Source organism: Penicillium pulvis, assembly GCF_028828015.1.
Source record: "Penicillium pulvis strain IBT 33274 chromosome Unknown contig_5_segment0_segment0, whole genome shotgun sequence".
Classification (NCBI taxonomy): domain Eukaryota; kingdom Fungi; phylum Ascomycota; class Eurotiomycetes; order Eurotiales; family Aspergillaceae; genus Penicillium; species Penicillium pulvis.
In genome coordinates this window covers 1,682,952-1,707,538 of record NW_026643078.1, presented here as the reverse complement: position 1 = coordinate 1,707,538, position 24,587 = coordinate 1,682,952, and the positions used below count along the sequence as shown (strand labels likewise).

General features: G+C 50.2%; 11 protein-coding genes across 11 annotated transcripts; 7 read left to right on the top strand and 4 right to left on the bottom strand.

The window, feature by feature from the left end:
* Positions 1–332: 332 nt before the first annotated feature.
* Positions 333–3,364, top strand: N7503_007220 (uncharacterized protein; the record flags this gene model as incomplete). Its single annotated transcript, XM_057066767.1, has 3 exons — positions 333–471; positions 721–3,250; positions 3,310–3,364. The coding sequence occupies 3 exons, from the start codon at positions 333–335 to the stop codon at positions 3,362–3,364; spliced, it is 2,724 nt and encodes a 907-aa protein (XP_056920448.1).
* A 638-nt stretch (positions 3,365–4,002) lies between these two features.
* Positions 4,003–4,694, bottom strand: N7503_007219 (WSC domain-containing protein; the record flags this gene model as incomplete). Its single annotated transcript, XM_057066766.1, has 2 exons — positions 4,003–4,340; positions 4,412–4,694. 2 exons carry the CDS (start codon positions 4,692–4,694, stop codon positions 4,003–4,005), a joined length of 621 nt encoding a protein of 206 aa, XP_056920447.1.
* Positions 4,695–5,734: 1,040 nt separating this feature from the next.
* Positions 5,735–7,605, top strand: cps1 (Gly-Xaa carboxypeptidase; the record flags this gene model as incomplete). Its single annotated transcript, XM_057066765.1, has 3 exons — positions 5,735–6,069; positions 6,152–7,491; positions 7,562–7,605. 3 exons carry the CDS (start codon positions 5,735–5,737, stop codon positions 7,603–7,605), a joined length of 1,719 nt encoding a protein of 572 aa, XP_056920446.1.
* A 764-nt stretch (positions 7,606–8,369) lies between these two features.
* gta1 (glutaminase GtaA) lies at positions 8,370–10,752 on the bottom strand (the record flags this gene model as incomplete). The annotated part of the gene is made up of 7 exons (XM_057066764.1): positions 8,370–8,442; positions 8,493–8,628; positions 8,679–8,822; positions 8,871–9,073; positions 9,128–10,151; positions 10,208–10,500; positions 10,559–10,752. The coding sequence occupies 7 exons, from the start codon at positions 10,750–10,752 to the stop codon at positions 8,370–8,372; spliced, it is 2,067 nt and encodes a 688-aa protein (XP_056920445.1).
* A 2,794-nt stretch (positions 10,753–13,546) lies between these two features.
* Positions 13,547–14,664, bottom strand: N7503_007216 (60S ribosomal protein eL21). The gene is made up of 4 exons (XM_057066763.1): positions 14,582–14,664; positions 14,403–14,470; positions 14,285–14,332; positions 13,547–14,148 (listed from the first exon to the last, which is right to left on the bottom strand). Exons 1-4 carry the CDS (start codon positions 14,615–14,617, stop codon positions 13,818–13,820), a joined length of 483 nt encoding a protein of 160 aa, XP_056920444.1. The 5' UTR covers positions 14,618–14,664; the 3' UTR covers positions 13,547–13,817.
* A 223-nt stretch (positions 14,665–14,887) lies between these two features.
* On the top strand, positions 14,888–15,715 carry N7503_007215 (40S ribosomal protein uS4; the record flags this gene model as incomplete). The annotated part of the gene is made up of 5 exons (XM_057066762.1): positions 14,888–14,895; positions 14,957–14,994; positions 15,055–15,073; positions 15,148–15,246; positions 15,304–15,715. 5 exons carry the CDS (start codon positions 14,888–14,890, stop codon positions 15,713–15,715), a joined length of 576 nt encoding a protein of 191 aa, XP_056920443.1.
* A 309-nt stretch (positions 15,716–16,024) lies between these two features.
* Positions 16,025–17,019, bottom strand: N7503_007214 (uncharacterized protein; the record flags this gene model as incomplete). Its single annotated transcript, XM_057066761.1, has 3 exons — positions 16,025–16,455; positions 16,514–16,733; positions 16,801–17,019. 3 exons carry the CDS (start codon positions 17,017–17,019, stop codon positions 16,025–16,027), a joined length of 870 nt encoding a protein of 289 aa, XP_056920442.1.
* A 326-nt stretch (positions 17,020–17,345) lies between these two features.
* N7503_007213 (uncharacterized protein) lies at positions 17,346–18,647 on the top strand (the record flags this gene model as incomplete). The annotated part of the gene is made up of 2 exons (XM_057066760.1): positions 17,346–17,443; positions 17,510–18,647. 2 exons carry the CDS (start codon positions 17,346–17,348, stop codon positions 18,645–18,647), a joined length of 1,236 nt encoding a protein of 411 aa, XP_056920441.1.
* Positions 18,648–19,356: 709 nt separating this feature from the next.
* On the top strand, positions 19,357–20,115 carry N7503_007212 (zinc finger MYND domain-containing protein; the record flags this gene model as incomplete). The annotated part of the gene is made up of 1 exon (XM_057066759.1): positions 19,357–20,115. One exon carries the CDS (start codon positions 19,357–19,359, stop codon positions 20,113–20,115), a length of 759 nt encoding a protein of 252 aa, XP_056920440.1.
* Positions 20,116–20,578: 463 nt separating this feature from the next.
* N7503_007211 (DOPA 4,5-dioxygenase family protein) lies at positions 20,579–21,372 on the top strand (the record flags this gene model as incomplete). Its single annotated transcript, XM_057066758.1, has 4 exons — positions 20,579–20,649; positions 20,724–20,856; positions 20,934–20,991; positions 21,044–21,372. The coding sequence occupies 4 exons, from the start codon at positions 20,579–20,581 to the stop codon at positions 21,370–21,372; spliced, it is 591 nt and encodes a 196-aa protein (XP_056920439.1).
* Positions 21,373–22,228: 856 nt separating this feature from the next.
* N7503_007210 (uncharacterized protein) lies at positions 22,229–23,473 on the top strand (the record flags this gene model as incomplete). Its single annotated transcript, XM_057066757.1, has 5 exons — positions 22,229–22,349; positions 22,397–22,727; positions 22,781–22,837; positions 22,885–23,046; positions 23,104–23,473. 5 exons carry the CDS (start codon positions 22,229–22,231, stop codon positions 23,471–23,473), a joined length of 1,041 nt encoding a protein of 346 aa, XP_056920438.1.
* Positions 23,474–24,587: the final 1,114 nt, after the last annotated feature.

Genomic DNA, 24,587 nt, shown 5'->3' with positions numbered 1-24,587 from the left:
TCTCATGTCTTTACGCATAGTCATGTGACTTTACATGGTTAGGGTACTTTCGATGGTTAGGGTGGTTAGGGTCGACTAAGCCTATTCCGGAAAAACTTTAGGGTGGAAGTATTTCCGAAAACTTTACCCTAAATCCTCCACCCCGGTCGCACTCTCCTTATCATCACACTTCCCTTCCGACTCAACTTCGCGTCAACGGTCTTGAAATGGCATCCTAGTGACCTCTATATCTTATTTTTGTGAGAGTCCTTTGCTCGGTCGGACTATTTACACGATCTGGCCCGACCAAAAAACCAAAACAAACGACGCGTGATATCACCTCACCGCCCAAGATGGCAGGGGCTGGTCCGGTCGGACCCACGCCGCCTCGTCGAGTAACCCGGAGCCAGAGCCAGAATGAAGGTCCGAGTTATCAGAAGGTCACTTTGAAGGGCACGAGAAACATTAGGACAGGCAAGGCTGTTGCTAATGGTAAGTTCCCCTTTTTTTATATATCTTTTCCCACCGCCTTTTCATTGTGACCACTGTGCGATGCACTTTATGCATTCGAACTATACAGTACATACATGCACCATGTCAAACGCTATGCGCACTTACCAAGAAATTTTCTTATATATGTTTTAAATCTTGTTTTCAAGAATACCTTGAATCACTTCCATGTCAACCCTTTTCTTCAAGCGAACAGGTCAAAGAGCTCGTGTGCCATACTGACCTATTCAGAATTAAATACTGTCACTGAAGACACACCAATCTCTTCACGACAGACATCTATTTCCAAAAATGGCTCGCCGGAGATATCAGGGACACCTGAGCCTACAGAAGAGAACGGCAATATCTCTGGCACCACGTTCCTAGAGGCAGATGACCTCGACTCAGACGATGATGATGAGGCCTCTGACGACCCTATTACCATGCTTGACGAGCTCCCCGATCTTCAGCAAGCAGCCTCCAGTTTGATGAACTTGTTAGTCTCTAATCAATCAATTCCGATCGGGATCGTGAACGCAGCGAAGCGCATGCGGGTGGCTGGCCTCGGAAGCAAAGAAAACAAGCGGCTCAAATCGCACTGCAAAAAGCTTGTTGAGAGGATGAAGCAGTATGGCGATCTGCCTTTCGTTGATGTCTCTCGTATCCGAAGTTTGATTCCCTCCATCGCCGCAGGAGGGGACTATCAGCCATGGAGTCCGTCCCCGACTTTACACAGCGCGAACTGCGCCCGTTTAGCCTTCGAGGTCCTGCTATCCACTGCCGATTCGGAATCAGCGAAACAGGTGGTCGAAAGTCTCAACAGCCAGTTCCCTGCTCCGTTCCTGGATCATTTCACTAAGGGCCGTGAGTCCAACCCAATCGGGTCGAGTACGGCTGAAAAGGCTGCCTGGGAGCTTGCGCTTGAGATTCGCACCCAGTATTTCATCATGGAGTTTGAGCGACGTCAGACTGAGAAAGGTTTCGAGCCAAACCAACTGCTCCGATCGATCTTTTATGACGAATCCAGACACGAGGGCGGTGAATTGGATTCTCGTTGGCTTCGTGGCTTTGATCTGGTGGCGGCCTTCAAGGATGAGAACGAGTGTCTTCCCGACCGGTATCACGATACTGTCCTCGATCGTATCGGGGAACTGGAACTGGACCTTTTTGATGATGATGGTGCTCCCAATGCGAAGGGTCTGAGAGCTGCTTTCTCCTGGCAACGGTTCTCTGTGCGCACCGCCCGTTTCCTTCACGCTCGGGATAAAGAAATCAGACGTGACTTGAAAGTTCAGGCAAATTTTGATGATGTTCATGATCTTCTCGAAAGGAAGATCAAGGGTGAATCGACCCCGGATGAGGAAAATGTGGAGCAGGAGTCAAGCATTTCCAACGCTGATGAATCGTCATTGCAAGTTTCTTTACTAGACGATCAGAGTCCTCTGAAGGGTCAGTCCGTTCGACAAACTTCGCAGTCCGCACAGCAAAGATCATTTGCCACAGAAAGTACGTTCTCAGGCTCACCTCAAAGGTCTACTGGGCAGCCCAGCCCCGTGAGGGATGAGCCGATTCGACAAACCTCGCAGTCGGCACAGCAAAGATCATTTGCTACAGAAACTACGCTTTCCGGCTCACCTCAACCGTCCGTTGGGCAGCCTAGCCTAGGCAAACAGCCAACAGCTTCACATTCCCATCGAAGAAAGTCTGTCAAAAGTCAATACCTAAACATGGACAATGTAGCTCGTCTCAAACAACGCCTGAGTAGCGTCACGTCAAGTTCGTTCCGTCCGGAACCGCGACTTGCAGCTCTAAATTCCGCCAGGAATGAGGACACCACAGAAGACCAACATGGTGACGATTATACCCATGATTCTACGAACGACTTTTTTGATCTCAGCGGCAATCCAGATGAATCAACCACTCCTCCTCGTTCTGCCAGAACCAGGCAAGTGAGCTACAACCCCAGCCACCAGTTTGATACCCCAGGCCCAAGTCGCCTTCGAGCGCCACCCTTGACAGGCGATGAGCACGAAAACGATCAAACATCCCAAAAAATCGGAGAGGGACAGAGTGTGCAGACACCGCAACGGACCATCTTCGATCGGCAGAGGAGCGCCATAAGAGTGTCCCCCATCGATGACGATGCCGAGAGTCAGAGTGTAGAACGACAACCAGCTCAAACCAAGGAGCTGAACTCCAAGAAGCGTCCTCGCGAGGAAACAGATGATGAAGAATCCGGCGATGAATTCGAGCAAGATGCACGTACCGCCAATGTCGACGAGAAAAGAGCCGCAAAACCACCGCCAAAGAAACGGGTCCCCGCGCGCGAGGAACGTTACACCGGCGACAGTGCTTCCGAAGCAGATCAACAACTTCAGCAGCAACTCATGGCATCAAGTCAAGCTGTTCCTGTATCTCAGTCTTCGTTTCGGCAATCTACTGCACTCTCCTCCTCTATGCCGCCACCGCCTCTGCCAAGGACTTCAGTAGTTCCTGTGCCGCGAGCGGCATCTCCCTCATCCGCCCAAGCTCCCGTAGAGTCTTCCTGGGCAGCCCGAAATGTCACTGGACGACAACTTCCTGGTAAAGGGGGCAAATGGTCCCAAGCGGAAGATGACCGACTGCTCCAATTGATGGCCATCCATGGTACCTCCTGGGCCACGATCCTCCGAGAAGACAGTATATGTCCTGAACGCGACGGTGGCCCTGTCTTCGCGCTGAGGCAGCGTAGTCAGGTGGATATCAAAGATCGGGCACGTGTTTTGAAGAGGCGTATGACGAAGTATGTTACTCCCTTCACCGGGCTTTTGTGCTTGAAGCTAATAACTTTTGGTGTTACAGGGCCGGACAACCTCTTCCTCCGGGTCTCTCGAAAGCTTCCAAGGTGTCGTACTAATAGGTCTCAGAGCTCCTCTCGCAGGGCTTTCCAATTATATCCTTGGCGGTGGTGGTTTACTTGTGATTTTTGTTGCTCCTTAGCGTTCATGATACCCACGGTGGAGAAGGATTTTACCCGCGGTATTAATTTAGGCTGGCTTTGTGTTTCTACTACTCCACGACCTATACTTTCCAGTTTTCGCGTGTATATACTTCATGATAATACCATTGAGAGGATACCCGTCTATCAAGCTTAATATTTCCAAGGCCATCGCCTTCTATCTATAGGTACAACCTGCCTACAACCCTGGAAATCACGCATCTTTATATGCTTGGAATGATGATCGAAGGATATCGAAGTCCATTCGGAAGACTAAGTCTAATCTAAAGATCCCCATGTACAGGATATCAAATGAATGTAAGGTATAAAGCCCAGAGAAGTTAGTCCCAGCACAAAAGGCCTGAAGACATCCACAAACCCAATCCAGACAAAACTGAGCAAACTCGGAACCCGCCCGCGAGTCCGGTTGAATGTAACAGCTTCACCAATTAAGCCCACTATCCTACCAGTAGGACCAGGAGGTACAGGTTTCGTTGTAATATGCAGTACAGTACAGTAACAGCAATGACAAAAAAAGAACTAATCCGATGATACACTTACAGCAACAAGCCCAAGCCAGCGACAAGCACACCAGCCATAAATCCAGCGCGCAATGTATCAGCAGCAGCATTAGGTGTCGCAGAAGGCGTCACGGTAGAAGTAACAGCCGTAGTACCAACAGAAGCGACATTAGACTTCGCAGCGGAGGGTAGGGCAGTGATACCCGCCTTTCCCACGGAGGAAGGGGCAGTAAGAATATTGGTCGGAATAGAAGAAGGGTTCACAGTGGGAGCGACGATGTTGCGACCCGTGCTGGTGGGGACAGTCGAGTTGGAGTCGGAGTCATAATCATAGTCGCCGGTGGTGAGAACAGTGTAGACATTGATACCGCCACCTATATGAGATGAGATTAGAACCTATTTGGAATGTTCCTTGTTAAAGATGGGATTTTAGGCAGCAACTTACATTTATCCCTAGCGTAACCTGCGCAGTACTGATCACATTTGTCGTCGTCAAGCTTGGCGGAGGATAGCGGGATAGAATTGCTACAACCACAGGTGATACCGTCCTTCAAAGCCGCAATGCGGAAACCAGCTTCAAGGCATTGATCGAGACAATATCCGTGCGACTGAAAAGTGTACTGCTTGACATCTTTGAGGTTGGGGACGGAGGAGTAACAACCGAGGGAGCTGGAGGCAGCCGCCACAAGCGGGACGAGGGCAAGAGAAGCGAGGAGCGTTTGGTACATTGTGCAGGAGTACGGGGAATAATCCAGATAGACAAAGGTTACCAAAGAAGGTGTTTGTGTGTGTGGCTTGTATAGCGAAAGTTATGAAGTATGCGGAATGCACGTATGAAACGAGAGAAGCATGCAACGACCAGCGAAACAAAACCGATAGAGAGTGAGGAAGTGAGAAAAAAGAGAGATAAAATTTGAAGAGGAAAAAGAAGCTCTACAGTCGCCAATGTCTCACTTTTAAAGGGTCTGACACCCAAGTTCCCTAGGAACCCGTGGACCCATTCTTTATGGATCATGAAACGAAAACGATGACGTGAATCAAGAACGATTTGCTCTGAAACACTAGGTAAGAGGGTCTATTGAACTCTGTGTGGCGCCTTATTGGCGCAGGGCGTGATCATCGTGGGATCGTCGTCCCCGGAGTGGGTGCGTCACGTCTTTCAACGAACGAGTCAAGCGAGGAAAAGTGAAGGCTCGCGAGTGGTTTGCCACATTTTCGGTTCGGATCCATTTGGAGCCCCATTTGTGGGGATTTTTGGAAGTATTTGTGTGCATTTTTGAGGCGCCCCCTTTCACCCCTTTATAGGGATCGGCTGTGGTGGAGGACGCATGACGTTGAAGAAGAGAGCATTAAGAAAGGAAGCATTCAGCAGATCACAAGTATCGATTGTGATTTTGTACTCCGTACCTGTGTTTAGCTTCGGTTCCACCCGAGAATCAGGAACCGAACCCTGGTTTTGGCGCTTGACGGGAGAAGGGTAAACACCGCCCAAATGAGTATTTACTACTTCTTAGCACTTGATCTGCAACACTTACTGACCTATTCCAGATCAATTCCATCCTTAATTGATTCTATCAACATGATCTATCTACACGATAAACATTGCCGATGAGTCGGCAAAACCCTCAAACAACTGCCAAATCAGGCAAAAATCGGCATCCTCCGTGTGAGGGGAAGATAAGATAGCGACCATGGCGCAATTGCATATATAACATTCGCTCTTGCAGATTCATCTGCAAACTCGCAAGCCTCGAGTATATCAGTCACAATGAAGGCGATCACACTGCTCAGCTTGGCATCTCTGCCATCCACTCTGGCCTTGAACATCCCAGCCCAGCAGATCCTCGAGACCCACAATGCAGCTAACCCCTCTACCCGAGAGACCTGTCCCCAGGCGGAGAAGGTTGCAAGCCCAAATGACGGCCTGCACTCTGCAATGATCTTCCTCGAAGATGATGCTTTCCGTGCCCGTCAGGCGATTAGGCTCTCGCGGGCCGTGCAGGTCCCCACAACGGTCGGAGACTATGACACAGACCCGTACAGCGAGGCTTTTGAGCCGGTAGTGGAGTTTCAGAAGTTGTTACAGGAGATGTTTCCCCTAGTGTAAGTCTTAATATAAACTAATAAAGTTGAAATGCCAAGTATGCAGGTCACAGAATTGAATTGACAACTAACAATGCTCCAGCCACGCCCATGCCGAGGTCGACCACATCAACCGCCTCGGGTTAGTCTTCACCTTCCAAGGCAAAGATACAACCCGCAAACCAATCCTCTTCATGGCCCACCAAGATGTAGTCCCAATCGACGACCCATCCGACTGGACCCACCCACCCTTCTCAGGCTACTTCGACGGCGAATGGATCTGGGGCCGCGGCTCAAGCGACTGCAAGAACGTCCTTATCGGACTTATGTCCACACTAGAAGACCTGCTCGCACAGGACTGGCGTCCAACCCGCACAATCCTCTTCGCGTTCGGGTACGACGAAGAGTCCCACGGCTGGCTAGGCGCGGGCTCAATCGCGCCAGTCCTAGAAGAGAAATACGGCAAAGACAGCTTCGAGTTCATCCTCGATGAAGGTGGTATGGGACTCCAAAGTCTCGGTTCCACCGCCGATGACGGCGAAGTCCTCTACGCTCTACCCGGCGTCGGCGAAAAGGGTAGCCTAGACTTGGTAATGGAACTCGCCGTTCCAGGCGGGCACAGCTCCGTTCCACCCGCACATACTGGTATCGGTATCATGGCCGAGATTATTTACGAGTTCGAGCGTCAGGATCTGTTCACAGCTTGGCTGGACGAGTCCCACCCCTCATTCGGAATGCTAGCTTGTCAAGCCCGTTACTCACCTTCGCACGTCGAGTCTTGGCTTTCGACTAAACTGGCCGCAGGCGACGCCGCCGCTCTAGCCGAATCTGTCGCACAGTCCCGTGGCCCTGCAGTCCGCTATACGCTCCAGACATCTCAGGCAGCCGATCTCATTCACGGCGGCGTGAAGACTAACGCTCTACCAGAGAAGATCTCGGCCGTAGTCAACTACCGTGTCGCACTACACCAAACTCCCGATCTGGTCCTCGAGCGCGCCGTCCGCCTTATTACTCCCATCGCGGCCAAGCACAATGTCTCGCTGACAATCGATTTCCCCAACGCTGAGATTGCCACCATGCCCGATGTCGTCGCTGGAGACCGTACCCTCTCCCTCTCGCCTCTGAGTGACCCTCTAGTGCCTGCGCCGATCTCGCCTACTGACCCCCTAACCTCGAAGACTTGGGCGCGCTTCTCAGGCGTGGCACGCAGCGTTTTCGAGTCGCACCCGAATCCTTTGCTCAAGTCTGAGGAGGCATCTAACCCGACTGTTGTTGTTTCGGGCGATATCATGACTGGAAATACTGATACTCGGTTCTATTGGGATCTATCGGAGAATATCTATCGTTGGAGTCCGTCGCGGGCTGGTGGATCGGCTAACATCCATACTGTTGATGAGCGCATGCATTTGGATGCGCATTTGGAGGGTATTATGCTTTACTATGGTATGTGAGCAACATGTTTGGGTCCAAATTTTCTTTCTGTTGGGTGTCTTTGCTAACTGGCTCTGTCTAGATCTGATTCGCTCCTTCGATGGATGGGATCAAAATTCGGAGTAAGGTGCTTTTGGAAATCGTAGAGTCATTGTTGGCTGGTGAATATAGGTGAATCTGTATTTAGTTTGTGGAGCTAAGCTCCGATTGATGTTGATGATCTTACGAATGTATGTAGTGAACATAAGTATCGGGTGAAGAAAAGAAAATGCAATCTGGTTAGACTTATTGCAATGTGACATTATACAAGACAGTACGAGTCTTAAATGCACTAGTACTTTGTCCTTGAAAGCTTCCCGCTAAAACTCTACAGGTCTTTAATTCGCGAGGTCTATAGCGCTCTGAGCTTCTGCATTAAAGAGCGTGTCACTGAAGGCCGGCCTGATTTGGCTACTTGGAAATCTCAATACCATCATCATATCCCATGAAACCACATACTACCCTGCAGCACTTCAATCATCTTATCTACGAACGAAAGAAAACTTCATCAAAAGGTATAATTGAATATGTATAAACAAGAAAATCCAGGCCCAATGGACCTGCACACAAACCAACGCACATGACCGTCAGCACACAGACGGTTCTATGGATGGGTATCAAGGGATGCATGCAAAAAAGGATATTACACGCCTCAACAAGGGCGTGATATGCCAATGGAAAACGAGCGGATGACGTCCAGCGCGTCGTCGACCTTTCCAGATTGACCAAATCAGGACTCCCGACAATCCATCTAACCACCGATTGATGATAAGCGGATGCCAGGAGAGGTTCGACATTAGGGAGAAAAAATAACATATAAATAAATGCACAAGAAGCGAAAGTTGGGTCTTTTACGCGGTGACCAGGAGGGGCGCGAAGTGGCCGCCTACTACGGGTCGAGCGAAGAAGTTTGCAGAGGTGTAGCTGTGTCTTGTTAGTTTTTGTAACAAGGATTGTTTTCAGGGGTGACGTACTCTCCAGTGAGGGTGTCGTATAGGTCGGTCAGTGCCTTGTTAGTTGGGGTGCTGTTGATCCAGGCAAATAGGTGGTCAAAGATCTGGGATCGGGTACTGGTTGACGCGATAGCTGCGACGAATGATTGCCAGTCGCCTATATTCAAGTTAGCATCCGGCAGCAAAGAAAAACTGAAATAGGCTTACTCTTGGTGTAGGTGTGGCGAGTGTCAAGAGGAATACCATATGTATTAAACACGGTAGGGTAGAAGTTGCTCTGCATCTGGTAAACAGACTGCGGCACGAGACCCAGGCCCAGCTGGGCGTCAGCGTAGAGGTTGTACAGAAGGCCTAAAGATAATGAGTGAATGGAGTTTTCAAGTTTAGAACTTGACTTACCGTGGCTGCTCGCGTTGCCGTAGCTCAAAGTGGCATGGGGCGGGGAGGCATCATGGTTGATGCCCAGGGTCTGCCACTTGGTAATGTAGTCATGGGCGATGCTGGAATAGTTGGCGGCGTCGGCGGTGTGGCCCGTCTCGTTGGCAATGACAGCCATAGCCTCAATGGCAATCATACCCTTCAAAGCCAAGTTGGTTTGGTTTCTAATCATAGTCAGTCCCTGAGGTATGGTTGAAACAGAAGCGTCTTGTACTTACGCTAGCGATCCAGCAAAGTCATCCGTTGAGATTTGGTTTGCCGGGTACAGCGCCTCGGCGACAAGGTACTCAGTCCACTGGCTAAGCAAGCCGTAGTGCTTGGACAAGTAATCCGTGTCCTTGGCCTTCTGCGCGTACGCCAGGGTCATGATAACCATGTTTCCACACTCCTCCAAAGGCATCTTCTCGTCGTTGCCATCATTGTGGCCGGTAGCATTTGGGTAGTTGGAGCCCATGTCATGCATAGCCCAGTCGTTGGGGTACTTTCCAGCTTCTTGGTTCTCATACAGCGGAGCCATAATCAATTTGAGGAACTCTGGGTTGGTGTAGAGTAAAAATGGGTAAGCTGGGAACATGACATCAACGGTGTTGAGATTTCCATCGGACGAGATTTCCTTCATGAACAGGTACATCGCGTCTTCTGTTCCACAGAGTTGAGTAGCACCTAACATTTGCCGCGCCGACAGAGAAGTGAGTGCGAGATAGTCGGTGCCGCCGAGAGCAGTTGAGTCCGCAGCCACCTGGTTGTCGAACGTGCTGCACAGGGTGCTTGCCTCGCTGAAGTCCTTGTGGAAGTAAGACAAAGCCTCCAACTCGGTGTCAAAGTATGCCTTCCACAAGGACTGCAGAGGAGCGTAGGCAGAGGCACCCTCATACTGCACTGCCTCGTCTTGGGTGAGACCAATGGAGAAAAGCGTGCTGACAGGAGACGAGGACACGGAGCCTAGGTCGGATGCAAATGCAAATACTGGCCAGTCATCCTGGATAGCGCGGTAGTTGGTATCAACGCCATTGGTGAGGGTACCATTGGACGAGAACTGGGCACGAACAACGGTATCCTCGCCAGATTGATGAGTAGTGCCATCAGCAACATCGGTAGCCCAGTACCAGTTGCCCCACTCGCCCTGCTGGTTAACCTCAGAGAATGCAAGCTGAGTCTGACGATAGACCTTGTGGTATGCGACATCGCCAGTTGTGCCATACTCCCATTGAGCAATTGTGCTCCGGTCGCCCGATACCCATTCTGCACATGTCAGTTTATGCCAATTGCAATTGAAGTCTCTCAGGCTGGGAGCTTACCAGCAGAAATATCGGCGTAAACCTGCACCTCATGAGCCTTGCCATCAAGGGATGACACTTCAACGTTAAGGTAAGAGAAGACAAGGGATTGGCGTGTAAAATCATCAGGCGTAATTGGTGACATGAAGGTAATGTTCATTTCCACCGCATCAGCAACATTCATGGTGAAGATGCTCTTTGTAGAAGTATACTCCAGCGCAGTTTGGTTGACAGTCGTCGATCCAGGCAGGCCCATCCAGGTATAGGCTATTCCGTCAACACGAACCAAGCCGCACCATCCAGTGATCTGGTTCCTATTCGCGTAACACAGTTAAGTTATGTTTCAAGCACCACTGCAGAGCCCAAACTTACTCCCAGAACTTCGGCCACTCGCCAGCTAGATATCCACCATCACCACCATCGCTACCAACATCTAACCAGGTGCTGAGGTATGGTGACTTCACAGCCAAAGGTACAGCTGGGGGGCGAGCAGGCGAGAAGGTGGATGTCGCACCGACAGAGGCCACAAGGGACCCGACTAAAAGGCCGAGATTATACAGCTGCATTGTGCCAGCAAATGTCGAAAAAGGATTGGACGGGATCAAAGTGATCAACCCAGGAGCTTGAGCTCTGATATTTATTTGTCGAAAGGAGTGAAAACAAATGTAAACAGGAGCAAAACAATAGGAAGCTCCGAAGCAAGCTGCACGAGCACAGTGGAGAGCAGGTTGCAGAAAGGATCGACGCTGTGTTTACTGGAATGCCAGGGACATTTTTATAGTCGAGCTGCCAGCCGAGCAAGACAAAAAAGGGGAACCTTATAGGTCCGTCTCAGGCCCGCATGCCAGTATGCTCCGCTCTACAGCCAAAAGAAAAAAACAATCTAATGCGATGGGGTTATTTCACCGAGCAGCAGACCTGCATGGGTCGAAAGTTCCGAGCGCGCAAGTCGGCTGATCTCCGTCAGTGCCCGAACAATGAGATCTCATGCGGCCTCATCGACCATATGGCAAGGGATGAAAAGACGTGATGTGAGGGGTTGGTAGGGACCCATTGCCGTGCAGGGGTAGGATAGGGGGGATCATGCCCGTGGAGACCCTTCTCGGAGGGGATTCACTTGGATTGGGACTAACTGGACTAACTCCGAGCGAGTAAAATGCGGTCAACGAAAGTAATATCCCAGGTCGCATGGAACAAGCAGCGGCCCATGCGAGATCGACGCCAGTGGCGTCGGCGAGTAAGGACAGCGTATTTTAGCCTTTGGCTGAACAACTTGCAGGTGACAGAGCACACGGGATGGCGCAAATAAAGATGTGGAGAAAACGAGTGTGATGCGGTCAAAAAGAGTGAACGAGCGAGTGCATGGCTCAAGATGACGGATGAGTGCAAGATTTATTTTGCGCGTTGTGGCGTTGTCCATAGGGCAAGCGATACATCGTGGGGAAGGTGCCAGGTGGGCGTGATGGAATCATGCGCACGACTTCCCTCGGCAGTCGGCTTGGTGCAAATCTTCTGCTTGGCAATATCATTCAGACTATCGATATTAGTGCCCGACAAATCTGCGGGGGTTGATCAGCAGAGCGGATCCTGAGTAATCTCGTGGAGCCGGAATACAAGCTGGATACAAGCGCGACATGGAAAACTGAAGATGAGACGATCCTTCGGGGACCTGCAGCGGTACACAGATTATGGCCCCTCATGGCTTATAGCAGTGTTCAAATCAGAGAGACTCCCCTTGCAGGAGAATAGGGCTGTACGCGTCAGCTCCTTGATGCGATCCCGATCTCACCAAGTGCCAAAAAGTATCAGGTACTTCGTCCAAAGTTTGAGGTGGTCGTGTGAGCCAAGTACCGGTTACCCGATCTGCGCCCCACATCCAAGGTACCGGTCCCTTGCTGAGAATCAAATTGTGATACGTCGGATTTTCTCTCAGGGGAAATGAACCTTCCATTATCTGTCATCCTCTGAAGAGAAATTTCCGGGGTGGGTGTTCGGTGTAGTTGATTGGAGGACATACAAGATTGAGGGAGACTAACCTTGGAAGCGAATGTAACATATTATTCATGGAGGTCGACTGTCCACACAATACGCTGTCACCTCCCCCAATGATCATCAGATTTCTTCAGGAAAATTCCCACGGTCGGTAATTGTCTATGGATGGTAGGACCGTGCGCAGCTCACAGACCTACTGACTAGTTCTTAAATGTACTGCTCCGGGAATCGGTGTCAGACATGCAGCCATGCAAACCTCGCGTACGATGTAAAAGACCTCACCGCCGCTAAAATATTAAGGCGATATCACAGTAACACTTTGAGTGGAGATAAATTATATTACTCAACTGAAGTGAAGGTCCGAGCCCTGAACTAGTTGACTTTACGCTGTCTTGAATGCACCACGAAGTATATGTACAATGAGCTATTACTTCGTAAACTAGTTTCAAAACACAACCCAGTGCCCCTTTCCCGGTCATCTCGGCTGTCATACGCACACCGTGCCTCAAACGTGGATATTTTCCAGCAGGTCGGGATTGGATCTGCACATCGATGCACGTTGTCATTGGCGGGATAGTATGGAAGGGGTTTGCGCAACTTTCTGGGAACCGACCTTCATCTTCTAGATCAAAGATTACACATTAAACCGATATTAGGCCGATGGTGTAATCGTTACCTGTCTGATCAATTTCTCTCAATCTGATACCGTAGTGCTTAGTGCCAGAAGGACTCGGACATGGGCCGGTGGGTTGGGCAATGTGTGGACTCCCAAAGGACCTTGAGCAGCGCAGAGTTGCACAAGCAAAATCCAGTAAGCCACAAGTACAAATATGCATGCGTGGATACTCTAGTATGCCTATCTGGGGAGACTGCCAGGTGGAAGGGACCCCGGTGCCTAGTGCAACCTTCAATGACCTTGCGCACGTGGATATATATATGTAATAAAGGCGTATATAAAAGCATTGCGTATGGCTTTTTTAAATAGTCCTCTGGCTTACTGCTTCCATTATACATGTGCATATCTCTGGAAGGCAGACCTTATCTCGAGATTCTATATATATATATCAGATTTTGAACTCGGGGGCTTTCATGGAAAAAAAAAATGGCCGACATGAAGTTGCTCGACAAATCCATTAATTCAAATATCTACGGTGAAGAACATTGAACCAAGTTAAAAAGAACTCAGTGGGACATTTGTAGACGTCCACGGGTAGCTACTGGAAAAGTGACATACGCCCAGCTTGATTGATTTGAATCATGATATTCAACGTTTCAAGGTACTAGGTATTGCTGTAACCTGCAGGGCTACCTAAAGGCCTGGGCCATATTAGAGCCTGGGCGGACTACATAGAAGATTTGCAAACAACCTTAGAAGACAGTGAATGCAGCTCTCTGAAAAAAAATTCATAAATCGTAGGATTCAGATGAACTCGGAAATTTTTGATTTTTGTTTCATTCAGGGGAATCTATGCACAGGCCTGAGATGTGCCAGGGCATGAGACCCATCACGCGTCGTCTCATGCAGCCCAAGTCCAGTTCCAGCCACTGCGGCGTGAAAAAGCGACGTAAACCCAGTTCTCAAATAACACCGAATAACCACGCGCACCGAACCCAAAGACCCATTTTCCATGCGAGTCCCTTAAATGTGGGTGTCGTAGGCGATGGGGACAACGGTCTCGGGGGCGTTACCGGCCTGGGAGACCAGGTGGCCGTCACGGGGACCAACAGCCTGGCGCTTCAGGTGAACGTGGATACCCTTCTCCTTGGCCTCACGCTTCTTGAGGGCGTTCTCCTTGACACGGTTGATGAACTCCTCGCGGGAGCGGGAGTGCTGGACGTGCTCAATGCGGACGCTGATGCGCTTCTCGAGGTAGCGGTTGTCGACGCGCTTGTAGAGGAGGACACCGATGGAGGACTTGGTGACGTTGTAGACGACACCGGTCTTACCGTGGTAAACCTTGTGGGGCATACTGTTCAAAGTCTCAGTTATTGTATTCCATCAAAGGGCAAATGTGTGTATGTCGGATTGTTTTGGTGGGAATTAATGTTGCTCATTGCATGCAATTGGGCGAACGCAGGAAAGGGGAATTTTCGCATTGTACTGACCCCTTCTGGACGGCACCGTTAACCTTGATGTCGACAATATCGCCAACACTGTAAAAATTGTCAGAACCTCCATTTCTTGGAATTTTCACATAAGTTTCGAGTTTGGAGTCGATCGTACCGGTAGGTCTTCATGTAGGTAGACAGACGGATCATACCGTGCTCCTTGAAGGAGCGGCTGAAGGCATACTGTTCATCTCGTCAGTATGGTCGTTCTTTGCCCGTTTTTCATTCCTCCTCCGACAAGGTCGTAAATCGTCCAGTCGTAGAAATGCTAGCAATGAGATTATGGCGACGTACCCGGGTGCCGGCACGCAGACCGTACGAGTGAGGCATGGCGACGGTGTTGGTGTTTGGTTTTGGTGTTGAGAATTGGCGACAGCGGGCCTTTGATCAAGATTGAAGCGTAAGACCCGATTAATTGTGCGCGATCATGTGATTTGCGGGTCCGTGGGATCCGTGACCAAGCTAGCCCTAAGCCCTCGGGAAACCACTATAACCTGATTCGGGTTAGTGCGGAATAAGCGATAACGGAGTTGAACTTCTGCTTTTCGAACTTTGGACGTTTCCTCGTAGTGTGCTCAACTTCGCGACAACTCAGCAACCATGGCCCCGTGAGTATACCGATACAATCGGAGATGCATTTTCGCATTATTCTAACCGTCGGCATTATAGTCGCGTTTACTCCAAGACCTACAAGGTCCCCCGTCGCCGTAAGTGAAATTTCGATTATCCCACCAAATCTCTAAGTCCCATCGCTTACCCCATTGCAGCCTTCGAGTCGGCCCGTCTGTTAGTACTCTCCGGCCACTGATCAGAAGCGTGCTTCTGTTTATGTCGTGACGTTCCAACTAACCTTTTTCTAGTGACTCGGAACTGAAGGTTGTCGGCGAGTACGGCCTCCGCAACAAGCGTGAGGTTTGGCGTGTCCAGCTTACCCTGTCCAAGATTCGTCGTGCTGCTCGGTATGTGGAGGAACAATTGGATCGCGGAATGGAATACAATGGCTAACACCTCGCTAGTGAGCTGCTCACTCTCGATGAGAAGGACCCCAAGCGTCTGTTCGAGGGTAACGCCCTGATTCGCCGTCTTGTGCGCATCGGTGTCCTCGACGAGTCCCGCATGAAGCTCGATTACGTCCTTGCCCTTAAGGTTGAGGATTTCCTTGAGCGCCGTCTCCAGACCTGCGTGTACAAGCTTGGCCTCGCCAAGTCCATCCACCACGCCCGTGTCCTGATCAAGCAGCGCCACATCCGTGTCGGCAAGCAGATCGTCAACGTTCCCTCCTTCATGGTCCGCCTTGACTCCCAGAAGCACATCGACTTCGCTCTCACCTCGCCCTTCGGTGGCGGCCGTCCCGGCCGTGTTCGCCGCAAGAAGGCCGCTGCCGCCGCTGGTGGTGACGGTGAGGAGGCTGAGGAGGATGAGGAGTAAATTAGCACCTAAAAATGAATACGGGGCGTCCGGTCGGGTTTCGCTTTGGGCAGATCAAAATTCTGGGGGTCCTGATGGCTGCAGCATCTAGCGCTTTATGTTGTATGATCATGCGAATCGAATGAATAAAACACCAGCCTGAAAAATGGCTTCCATTCGAACCCGAATCTTTCCATACCACGTAATCCATTCATGTATTCAGCCTACCAGGCTTCCAGTGTAAAAGTACAGTTTAGTCCTAAACGCCATCCCAGGTGCCCAGACCCTTATCATTCGGTCATATCATCGTCAATTAATGTCGGAGCATGTTCATCCTTCCACACCCACCATCTCCTTCAATGTCTCCTCTGCACTGCGGTACCACCGACCCATTTCTTCTGTACCATCGGTCTCACCCTCCTGCTTCTTCCGTCTCGCTTCGCGTGCCTGTGTGACGGCCTCGATTTTCCTCCGCTCAAGCACCGAACATTCCCGCTGAATCGCCTCGGCTTCTCGAGTCTTGCGAGGCAAAGAATTCTGGACAGCAGCGATCTGGCGATTAAGCGCCGCCAATTCCGCCTCGCGATCAGAAAGCAATTCCATAGTGGCAGGGAGAGGCAGGTTTTGGGACGATCGAGGATCTGACGTATCCATATTGGCGACTTGCTTTGCGCGAAGGCCCGCAATAGTGCCCTCGAGGTTCTCAATTGACTCCGGCAAACTTGCGAGCTGCGCTTCTTGGAGTTGGACGTTCTTGTAGCCTGTCGCGAACGCACTGTTAACAGCCTCTTCTGTGCGATGGCAATAATAATGACTTACGGCTGGCCAAATTACGGCTTATCTTCTCCATCTCTTCAATCATCATGCGGGCTTCTTCTTTTCGTGCCTTGAGCTCCGCCTTCACCTCCGCTAGTTGTGTCTCCAACTCCACATTTTCATTGTGCCCTACGACGAGAGGTGGATCGCCCACGATCGCACGGAGGAATTTTTCTTTGGTGACTTGCTCGAGGTAGGAGAATCGCAGCTTGGAAAAAAGTTCCTGTAGAACGCCGAGAAGTTAGCGAACGCGATCCTGGTCAATAGAGTTCAAAAAGCTGGTAGCAGACCTTGTAGTGGGTCAAGTCAGCCTCGAGCGAAGCAGGAGTCGGATCATTCAGGTTCGACAATGAGACATCCGATCCTCGTTTTGATGGCGAAAAGTACGCGTCGCCGGCGTCTGAGATCGGTTCTGCGATACGGATGATACTGAGGCTCTGCTTCAAATCACCTTGCTCCTGTTGAAGTTGGCGAAGAAGTGCCAATGCTTCTGAGACATTGTCTGTCATTTTCAGATGGATAGTGTCCTTATTCGGGAGTATGGTGCTGTGAAATCGGAATAGTGGGATGTCTTTAGCGTCTCAATCGCAAGGGCGTTGTTTATCTTTAGCTTATCGCGATAAGAAGGCGGTGAGCGGCCAATCGTTGATCTGGAAAGTGCAATTGCCATGCTTCTTTCTCCACATTATGCGACACAAGGTGCCCAGACAGACTACAAGCCTGCTGCCCATGATGGCACGGTAGTCTTGATCTAATCCTCCCATTTAATTCTCATATCGATTTTCTGAACGTGGTATCCTTTGTGTCACACTGCTGCTTTCATCCGCTTGTCAACATGGATGACTATTATGTCGCCGAGGTCCTTGCCAAAGAGGCGCGGGACAGCTCTCAGAAGTACTCGACCGAAGGTTTAGGCGCATACATGCCCCGCAAGTAGGTACTTTCCAAAGTGTAATACCTCAATTACCTTTGTCTGGTACAAAACTGACTGAACTCCAGAACTGCAAGCAACGCTCCCAAGCCAAACACTCGATTCCTTCGCCATCTAATCAAAGAGACCGATAACCACAATACCGCTCTCAAGCGCAAAGAAGAGAGGGAAGCTAGGGAGCGCATGCGCCAACTGAAAGAGCAGTCTGCGGCCGCTTCAAAATCTACAGCTCGCTCATCCCGGGGGCAAGGCCCATCTCACGCACGAGACTCGGAGAGGCCACGCGGGGAAGACCGCGAGGAGCGACGACGACGTCGTAGTCGATCTGCATCCACTGACAGAGACCGGTCACGGCGGCGGCGGAGGGAAGAGGATAGAGGCAAATCTAGAGAGGCCGATCGGGACCACACCGAGCGGCGACGAGAACGCCACAGACACCATTCCTCCCGCAAAGACCGGCGAGATAGAGATAAATCCTACTCGAGGTCCCGCAGTCGGTCCCCACGCAAGGAGCGCACATCTAGATCCCACCGCAGTGAACGTTCTCGTCGATCCGAGTCCCCACGCCGATCATCCCATTCACACCGAACACCGCGTGAACGGGACCGACGGTCTCGAGAATACGATGATAAATCCTCTCGCCAACACCGGCTCTCTCCACCCGAACCATCTGTGAACCGCCAGCGTAAATACCCTTCGTCCCCAACCTTACGACCTACCGAATCAGACGATTCAGATCCTCTAGAAGATCTCGTCGGGCCACTTCCAGCCAAAGAGGCACCCATTCGCTCACGAGGCCGTGGGGCCTACAAAGTCAACGCCAGCAATATCGATAAACACTTCGCATTGGACTACGATCCCACACTCGATGTCCAACCAGACGATGACCACGAAGGCACCACAAAACAATCCTCCCGTCGCCCTGTATCAGGCCTCATGACTGGCGAGGATGACTGGGATACAGCTATGGAGGCATTGCGCGACCGCGCGCGCTGGAGACAGAAGGGCGAAGAGAGGCTGCGAGCAGCTGGGATCGGAGAGGAGACTATTGATCGGTGGAAGACTGAATCTGCTTCCACTGGTGTGAGCGGGGAGCGTCAGCCTGAGGATGTGCGCTGGTCCAAGAAGGGCGAGGGTAGAGAGTGGGATCGGGGGAAGTTCGTGAATGATGACGGTCATATTGATGTTCGAGCTGCTTGGTCCTAATCAGGACGGGGTTTAGGCGTTTTGGGTTCACATCAGCATTTGTGGCAGATTGGGACAAACATGATCAATTCATAGAGCTTATTATAGGTATTATCTTTGTTAATTACATTTTCATTCTCTCAAGTCCACTTTCGCCTAAATACTCATTTCGTTTGAAAGTTTCGATCAGCTTGGACGGCACAGGCTGCCTGAAATTGCATTGTCGCATCGCGTATAGGCTTAGACGTAGCTTCTTCTTACTGGATTGTTTGTATTGCGAGTCAAACATACCCTTGTGCGCTACATCCTGATCTCTTTGTGAATTGGTGTCTCATTGGTTGGTAGAACTAGATGTATCATAAATGATGACCCACCGCGCGTCGTCTACACTCATCTACGGTATCTGGCCACCTAACGTACGAAGTCTTCATCACACGCTAAAGTTTATCACTATAGTAACCGTAAAACAAACCGTCACTAACGGTATAAATTCCAATAATCTAGATTGTAGTTGGCCATAGGGGGTATTTGGTTATTTCCAAACGGCCTGACTAGCCAAGCAGGGGAGCTTTGTTTGCGTAGTTAGGTGACCAAATACTGTACACCTACCCATGTCCTTCACACAGCATTGCCCCGCTCTTCATCCTTTTATGGAGTATTAAGACTCGATTGGTATTCCCAATGCTTTGTACACTCTTGTCACCCTCAAACTTCATCTACCGTCAAAACAATGGCCGACGTGACCCCCACCGACGACAATTGCCTCAACTGCAATAAGAGCAGGGCCGAGCTAGACTCGCTCAAGCAATGCAGCAAGTGCAAGTCTGCACGCTACTGCTCTCGCGACTGCCAGAAAGCAGACTGGAAGCATCACAAGAAGGATTGCGCAAGACTCGCCCAAGCAGCAGCCGAGACCCAACCCGCCGGAAGCAACACTAGTGGCAGCGATACCGGCACGCAAGCTCTCGACTTCAAAATGGACAAACCATTCCACCAACTTCACGCGAAGAAATGGCTTCACGGCCGCCCTGAACAGGACGTTTACAAGCTTCTTATCGACACATACCGTCTTCGCATGGAGGATAAATACAGCCTTGAAGGAGACGTGGCCTCGGATAGCATCTACAGCGGTGTGTCTAGTGGCGTACCAGGCTTCCGACGATTCTTGCGACTAGTTGAGGGTAAAAGGGAACTGTTGCCTGAGTGGTGGTCTCCTGCCAAGTCCCAGGCATGTGTAGCCTTTGCTTCTGGGCAGCACAATGACTACAATGTGGACCACGCTGTTGAGAAATCGGATATTATTCAACAATATGGGGATCCAAAGATGCCTATGCAGCTGCGTATGCTTGGTGAGCAGATCTACGGGAGTGGTCCAGGAGGACAGCCGGGGGCGGGTATGATGCAGATGCAGATGCTAGCTGAGGGAAGTGATGGAAGTATGAAAATGTCAACTCTCGACGTCAGTCAGTTTTTGGGAGGGGGACGTTGAGCCAAGGGGCTTGAGCTGTAGCAGCTTGGGCCATAGCATTGATGTTCTAACATGTCAGTCTTGAAAAGTGGAGAAGAGAGTTTATGTAGCGTTCTTCAACATTTGTTCCTGAATCCTATGGCAGCAACTGACCCGCCCGTTCCGCGGCTTTGTAAGTGCGGAAATTTGCCGATAGTGCCGATACAGCCAAATTGACGACATCAGTCATCATTATCGACTAATTTAGACTTATTTTGCTTAGTATTTCTCAGCAAACAGAGCTTGTGCTGATTGATAAGATCTCGGGGTCCAATCCTTTTCGAGGCCGAATATCCGACGTTGGACACAGGCATCTTTGCGCAATATATATAGCAAGCCGCGGGGCACAAGACCACCCATTCTTTTCACGACAATTTATACCACCAATTTTTTACCTTCCAAGGTTGAGGAACTTAGTTTGGAATACGGAAAGACAGCCCCCGAAATGACAGATCAATTCGCTTACTCATATCCATCGCCGTTGGAGGGCTATGGGGACTTGAAGCCACTGACCGAGTAAGTCAAACATCATGATCACTCGGATTCCGCGATCCACTGCATCATGAGCCTCGGTATTAATATAAAATCAGCGAGCGCAACGAAGATGGGAAATCTCTGAAGAATCCCGAAACCGGCGTCCTAAGCAAAGCCTACGAAGAATTTCCAGACCCAGTGAGCAAAGGCCGACGCGGCGGGTTCGACGTGCACATCTACCACTTCCAGGTAAACACAACTCTGGATTCACCACCCTACATCGGTCATCGGAAAAAAAAAACAATCTAAAACTAATTCACCTCCAGACAAATCCAGACCAAGTAGCCTACGCCAAGGCCCTCCACGAAAGAATTCGACGCGAATGTAAGAAACCCAGCAGGAAACGGGTGGATCCACACACAACTAACCTTCCCAGTCCCCGAACTCCGCATTTATAAATTCTTCGACCAACCCGTTGGCCCGCACCCCGTCGCCATGTTCGAAGTAAACGTGTTCACACCAGCACAGTTCGGAGCTTTTATTCCCTGGCTGATTATTAACCGGGGCCAGCTGAGTGCACTGATCCACCCGAATACGGATATAGAGGCGGGTCGGTCGGAGGGGGCGGAGGAAGAGCGGAATCATACGCAGCGGGCGACGTGGTTAGGGGATCGAATTCCGTTGGACTTGAGGTTGTTCAAGCTGTGGAAGGAGAAGGAAAGGAGGGAAGAAGAGGCGGAAAAAGACAAGCAGGGGAGGTTGTGATGGATAGCGTGGCTTGCCAAATTAGTTCCCCCAGAGGATTTCAGGGATGAATGACTGATGTGATTCATGCGAAACCACATCTACATTGAAGAGGTGTGTATGCACCTAAATCATCAGGGACTTCCCGGTCTTTACGTAGCCTGTGGGATCGTTAGAATGCAGTAGCTGACGCATCTTCGACACGCGATTGGTGGATCTTACTGTAGGGACCTGCACGTACAGCTAACTCCTCATTAAGTCTATACTAGATTCGAACACTTATGACTTCTGCATGGGTTCCCAGCTGGAATTACGAGGTAGTCGTGATGAGCTTATCAGATGACCCCGTCAGAGCACAAGGCACGAGTCACGCACCCTCCACTAAAAAGCCGGGGTTATGCTAAACCATATCGAATCAGAAGCTCGGAACACCCCGCCTGGCTCCTGGCTGCCGATTTATTGCCTCAATTTCATGCATGTAACATTCTAGGGTATTTATCGAGTCCCCATCAATGTTCATTCCTCCCCACTTCCACCGGTCGATCACGTCGATCTCGTGAATATGACCTATAGCTCATGATGATTTTGGGTTCTCGGCATACGATGTATTTTTTGTGATCTGCTGTTGTACAGGCTGTACGGGCGCCTCTGATTATACCTTATAAGTGACTGCTGCACCCTGTCAACGGTGGAGGCTGTTCATAGGCAGTGTATACTGATGCCTGTTTTTTCTTCGGTACCTGGAATATTCAACTATAGTGAGTGATGCATCTTCTAGTGATGAGAATATAATGCTGATCGGCTCAGACTAAGAGCATTGGATCGCTCGAGTCTTGTATCAGAGGGGAATATAGGGTACCTCATTGAGAGCAATACGATGCGCCTGGTAATGAAACTCACGGCACTCGCCGTTGCGGCTCTGCCTTTGGTCAAACCTACCATCGCATCCTTCCAGACTAGGGCAACATCTGATATCCCGCAATATGTGTATACACACGGTAAATAATCCCGCGATACTATATACTCTTCATCTAATATCCCATAGCTCCACTAGTTTGGTTATACAGCACAGACCCATACCGGCCAAGCGACCTGCAAGCGCAACTCGACAATACCACTCCCGAGGTCAACTGGACTGCTGTAGCAGGCGCGCCGTCTCCATTAACGTTGGAAAACCTGGATAAGCTTAATGATCTAGGCAATACAAGTGTCTACTTGACGACCTCTGGAGGTATCGCTCAGACACCTCAACCATCATGGTGGGATGGTATCACACCAGACAGCAACGGGCGGACCGGTAACGCGACAGGATGCGCCATTGTTGTTGTAAATCATGGCGCTGGGAAGGTAGATGCTTTCTACTTCTACTTTTATGCGTAAGTGCTTGGTCCAAAGGAAAAAGCGTCCACTGACCATATGTACAATCCAGATATAACAAAGGTGATAAAGTCCTAGGCTTAGAATTTGGCGACCACATCGGTGATTGGTAATAAAACCGCGTAGCATCTATTATATCCGCGCTCACAGTAATAGGGAGCACAACATGATCCGCTTCGTCAACGGTACACCACAAGCAGTTTGGTTCAGCCAACACGCCAGCGGCCAGGCATTCACCTACAACGCCCTCGAGAAAGACGGCCTACGACCTTACGCATTCTCTGCTAATGGGACGCACGCTAACTACGCCATTGTAGGGTATGTATAGCCTAGATTACGCTACCTAGCTGTTGGCACTACTGAATGGCGGCATAGACAACATGACCACACAATCCCCGGCTTAAACCTCCCGGCTGGCTTACTACTCGATTATACTGATAAAGGTGTTCTCTGGGACCCAACGCTAAACGCATACGCTTATACCTACGACCCCGCAACCGCGACGTTTGCTTCAGATACCTCAGCGTCGTACCCAGTCCCCTGGCTAAATTTCAATGGTCAATGGGGTGATGCACAGCCTGTGGGGGAGCCATCGATTTTTGGAGAAGCGAAGTATGTTGCTGGACCGAACGGGCCGAAATTTAAGACTCTTGATCGGACTCATGTTTGTCCTTCGACGCCTTGTATTGTGTTGCCGTTTAGGATTTGGGCGGAGGCTGAGGCGGAGTATAATATGAGGACCTAGTGCAAGCTGGATTTCTGTGTCGCTGTTATATATCTGTATTAAGGGTATAGAGGCTTGGTTAAATCAGAGGATATGCTGATTACACGTAATTTCTTGAGGTCAATGATAGGAAGCTAGATAAAAGAAGCAAGTCCTGCACGCGATGAACCGCCCCACGCGTGGACCCACAAGGAACGTGCACATATTTTTCTTTTCGTGACCGAATACGAGAAGTGTTTTTCTCTCTCTTTTCGATTCACAGCTACAAAAGTCCAGGAAGACAGATTCGAGTCCTATCAATAGGGGCTGTGTTTTGACCTTATTTTCGTGTAGACCTGACCCAGGGTTCGTGATTCAATAGGTTATTTAGCTTAGACGCGTCCCAGCAGCAGGACCGTTTTGTGGGTTTGGTGCCCCACTACGTTGGGATCGAGCTCGCGTGGTTGGATCGTGCATGCTGCGAGCCTAATAACGATCTGTGTGGTACCTCGAGGCGATTTAATTTATTTTCTCCGTGATGCTTCTCTGGTCCATCCTGATCAAGATAGAGTTATTTGGCTACTGCAGATACTACATATAGCAAATGGATCTTTCTGAAAGTGCTACTACTAGAATCTCTCATTACATAGTGTGGAGCTCAGCTCAGCTCGCCCAAATTTTGCGGAAATTTGGAACGAGTAGTGACCCGTGGATGCGACCCGCGGTCTCCGTGTCCGGTTCCCCCGGTTTACTCACAACAAACAGCCCCTTTCAATGGAATCAATTCCAACGTTCATTGCCGGGAGAGATTGAGATACAGAGATAGTCTCAGACAGTTGCAGGTGGAGAAGTCCAACGGCCCCTGGTGCACGTGCCAGATCAGCCTTTCAGGGGTAACTCGTGGCAATCCGGGTTTTCACCTTTAATTGGACAGATCAACGTTGATCTTTATTCTACTCAGTATCACTGAAAGAATACAGAAAGGGAGCCAATTGATATAACAATCCAAATTGACTCCATAGCCCTTCAGTCACAAATTCATCGACACCAAGACTTCCCCGTCGGGCATTAGCCGCCCGCCGCGTGGAACGAACCGCATCCTAGCAATCCACACAAGAGCTCTAAGTGGGGGAAGGCTTTTGCTGGGCTCTGGACC

Bases quoted from the DNA above. Each gene is read 5' to 3' on its own strand.
- N7503_007216 (XM_057066763.1), bottom strand. From the start codon at position 14,617: ATGCCTCACTCGTACGGTCTGCGTGCCGGCACCCGG. The intron at 14,471-14,581 runs GTACGTCGCCAT...CGAGATGAACAG, and splicing joins GTCTGCGTGCCGGCACCCGG to TATGCCTTCAGCCGCTCCTT. The intron at 14,333-14,402 runs GTACGATCGACT...CAATTTTTACAG, and splicing joins ACCTACATGAAGACCTACCG to TGTTGGCGATATTGTCGACA.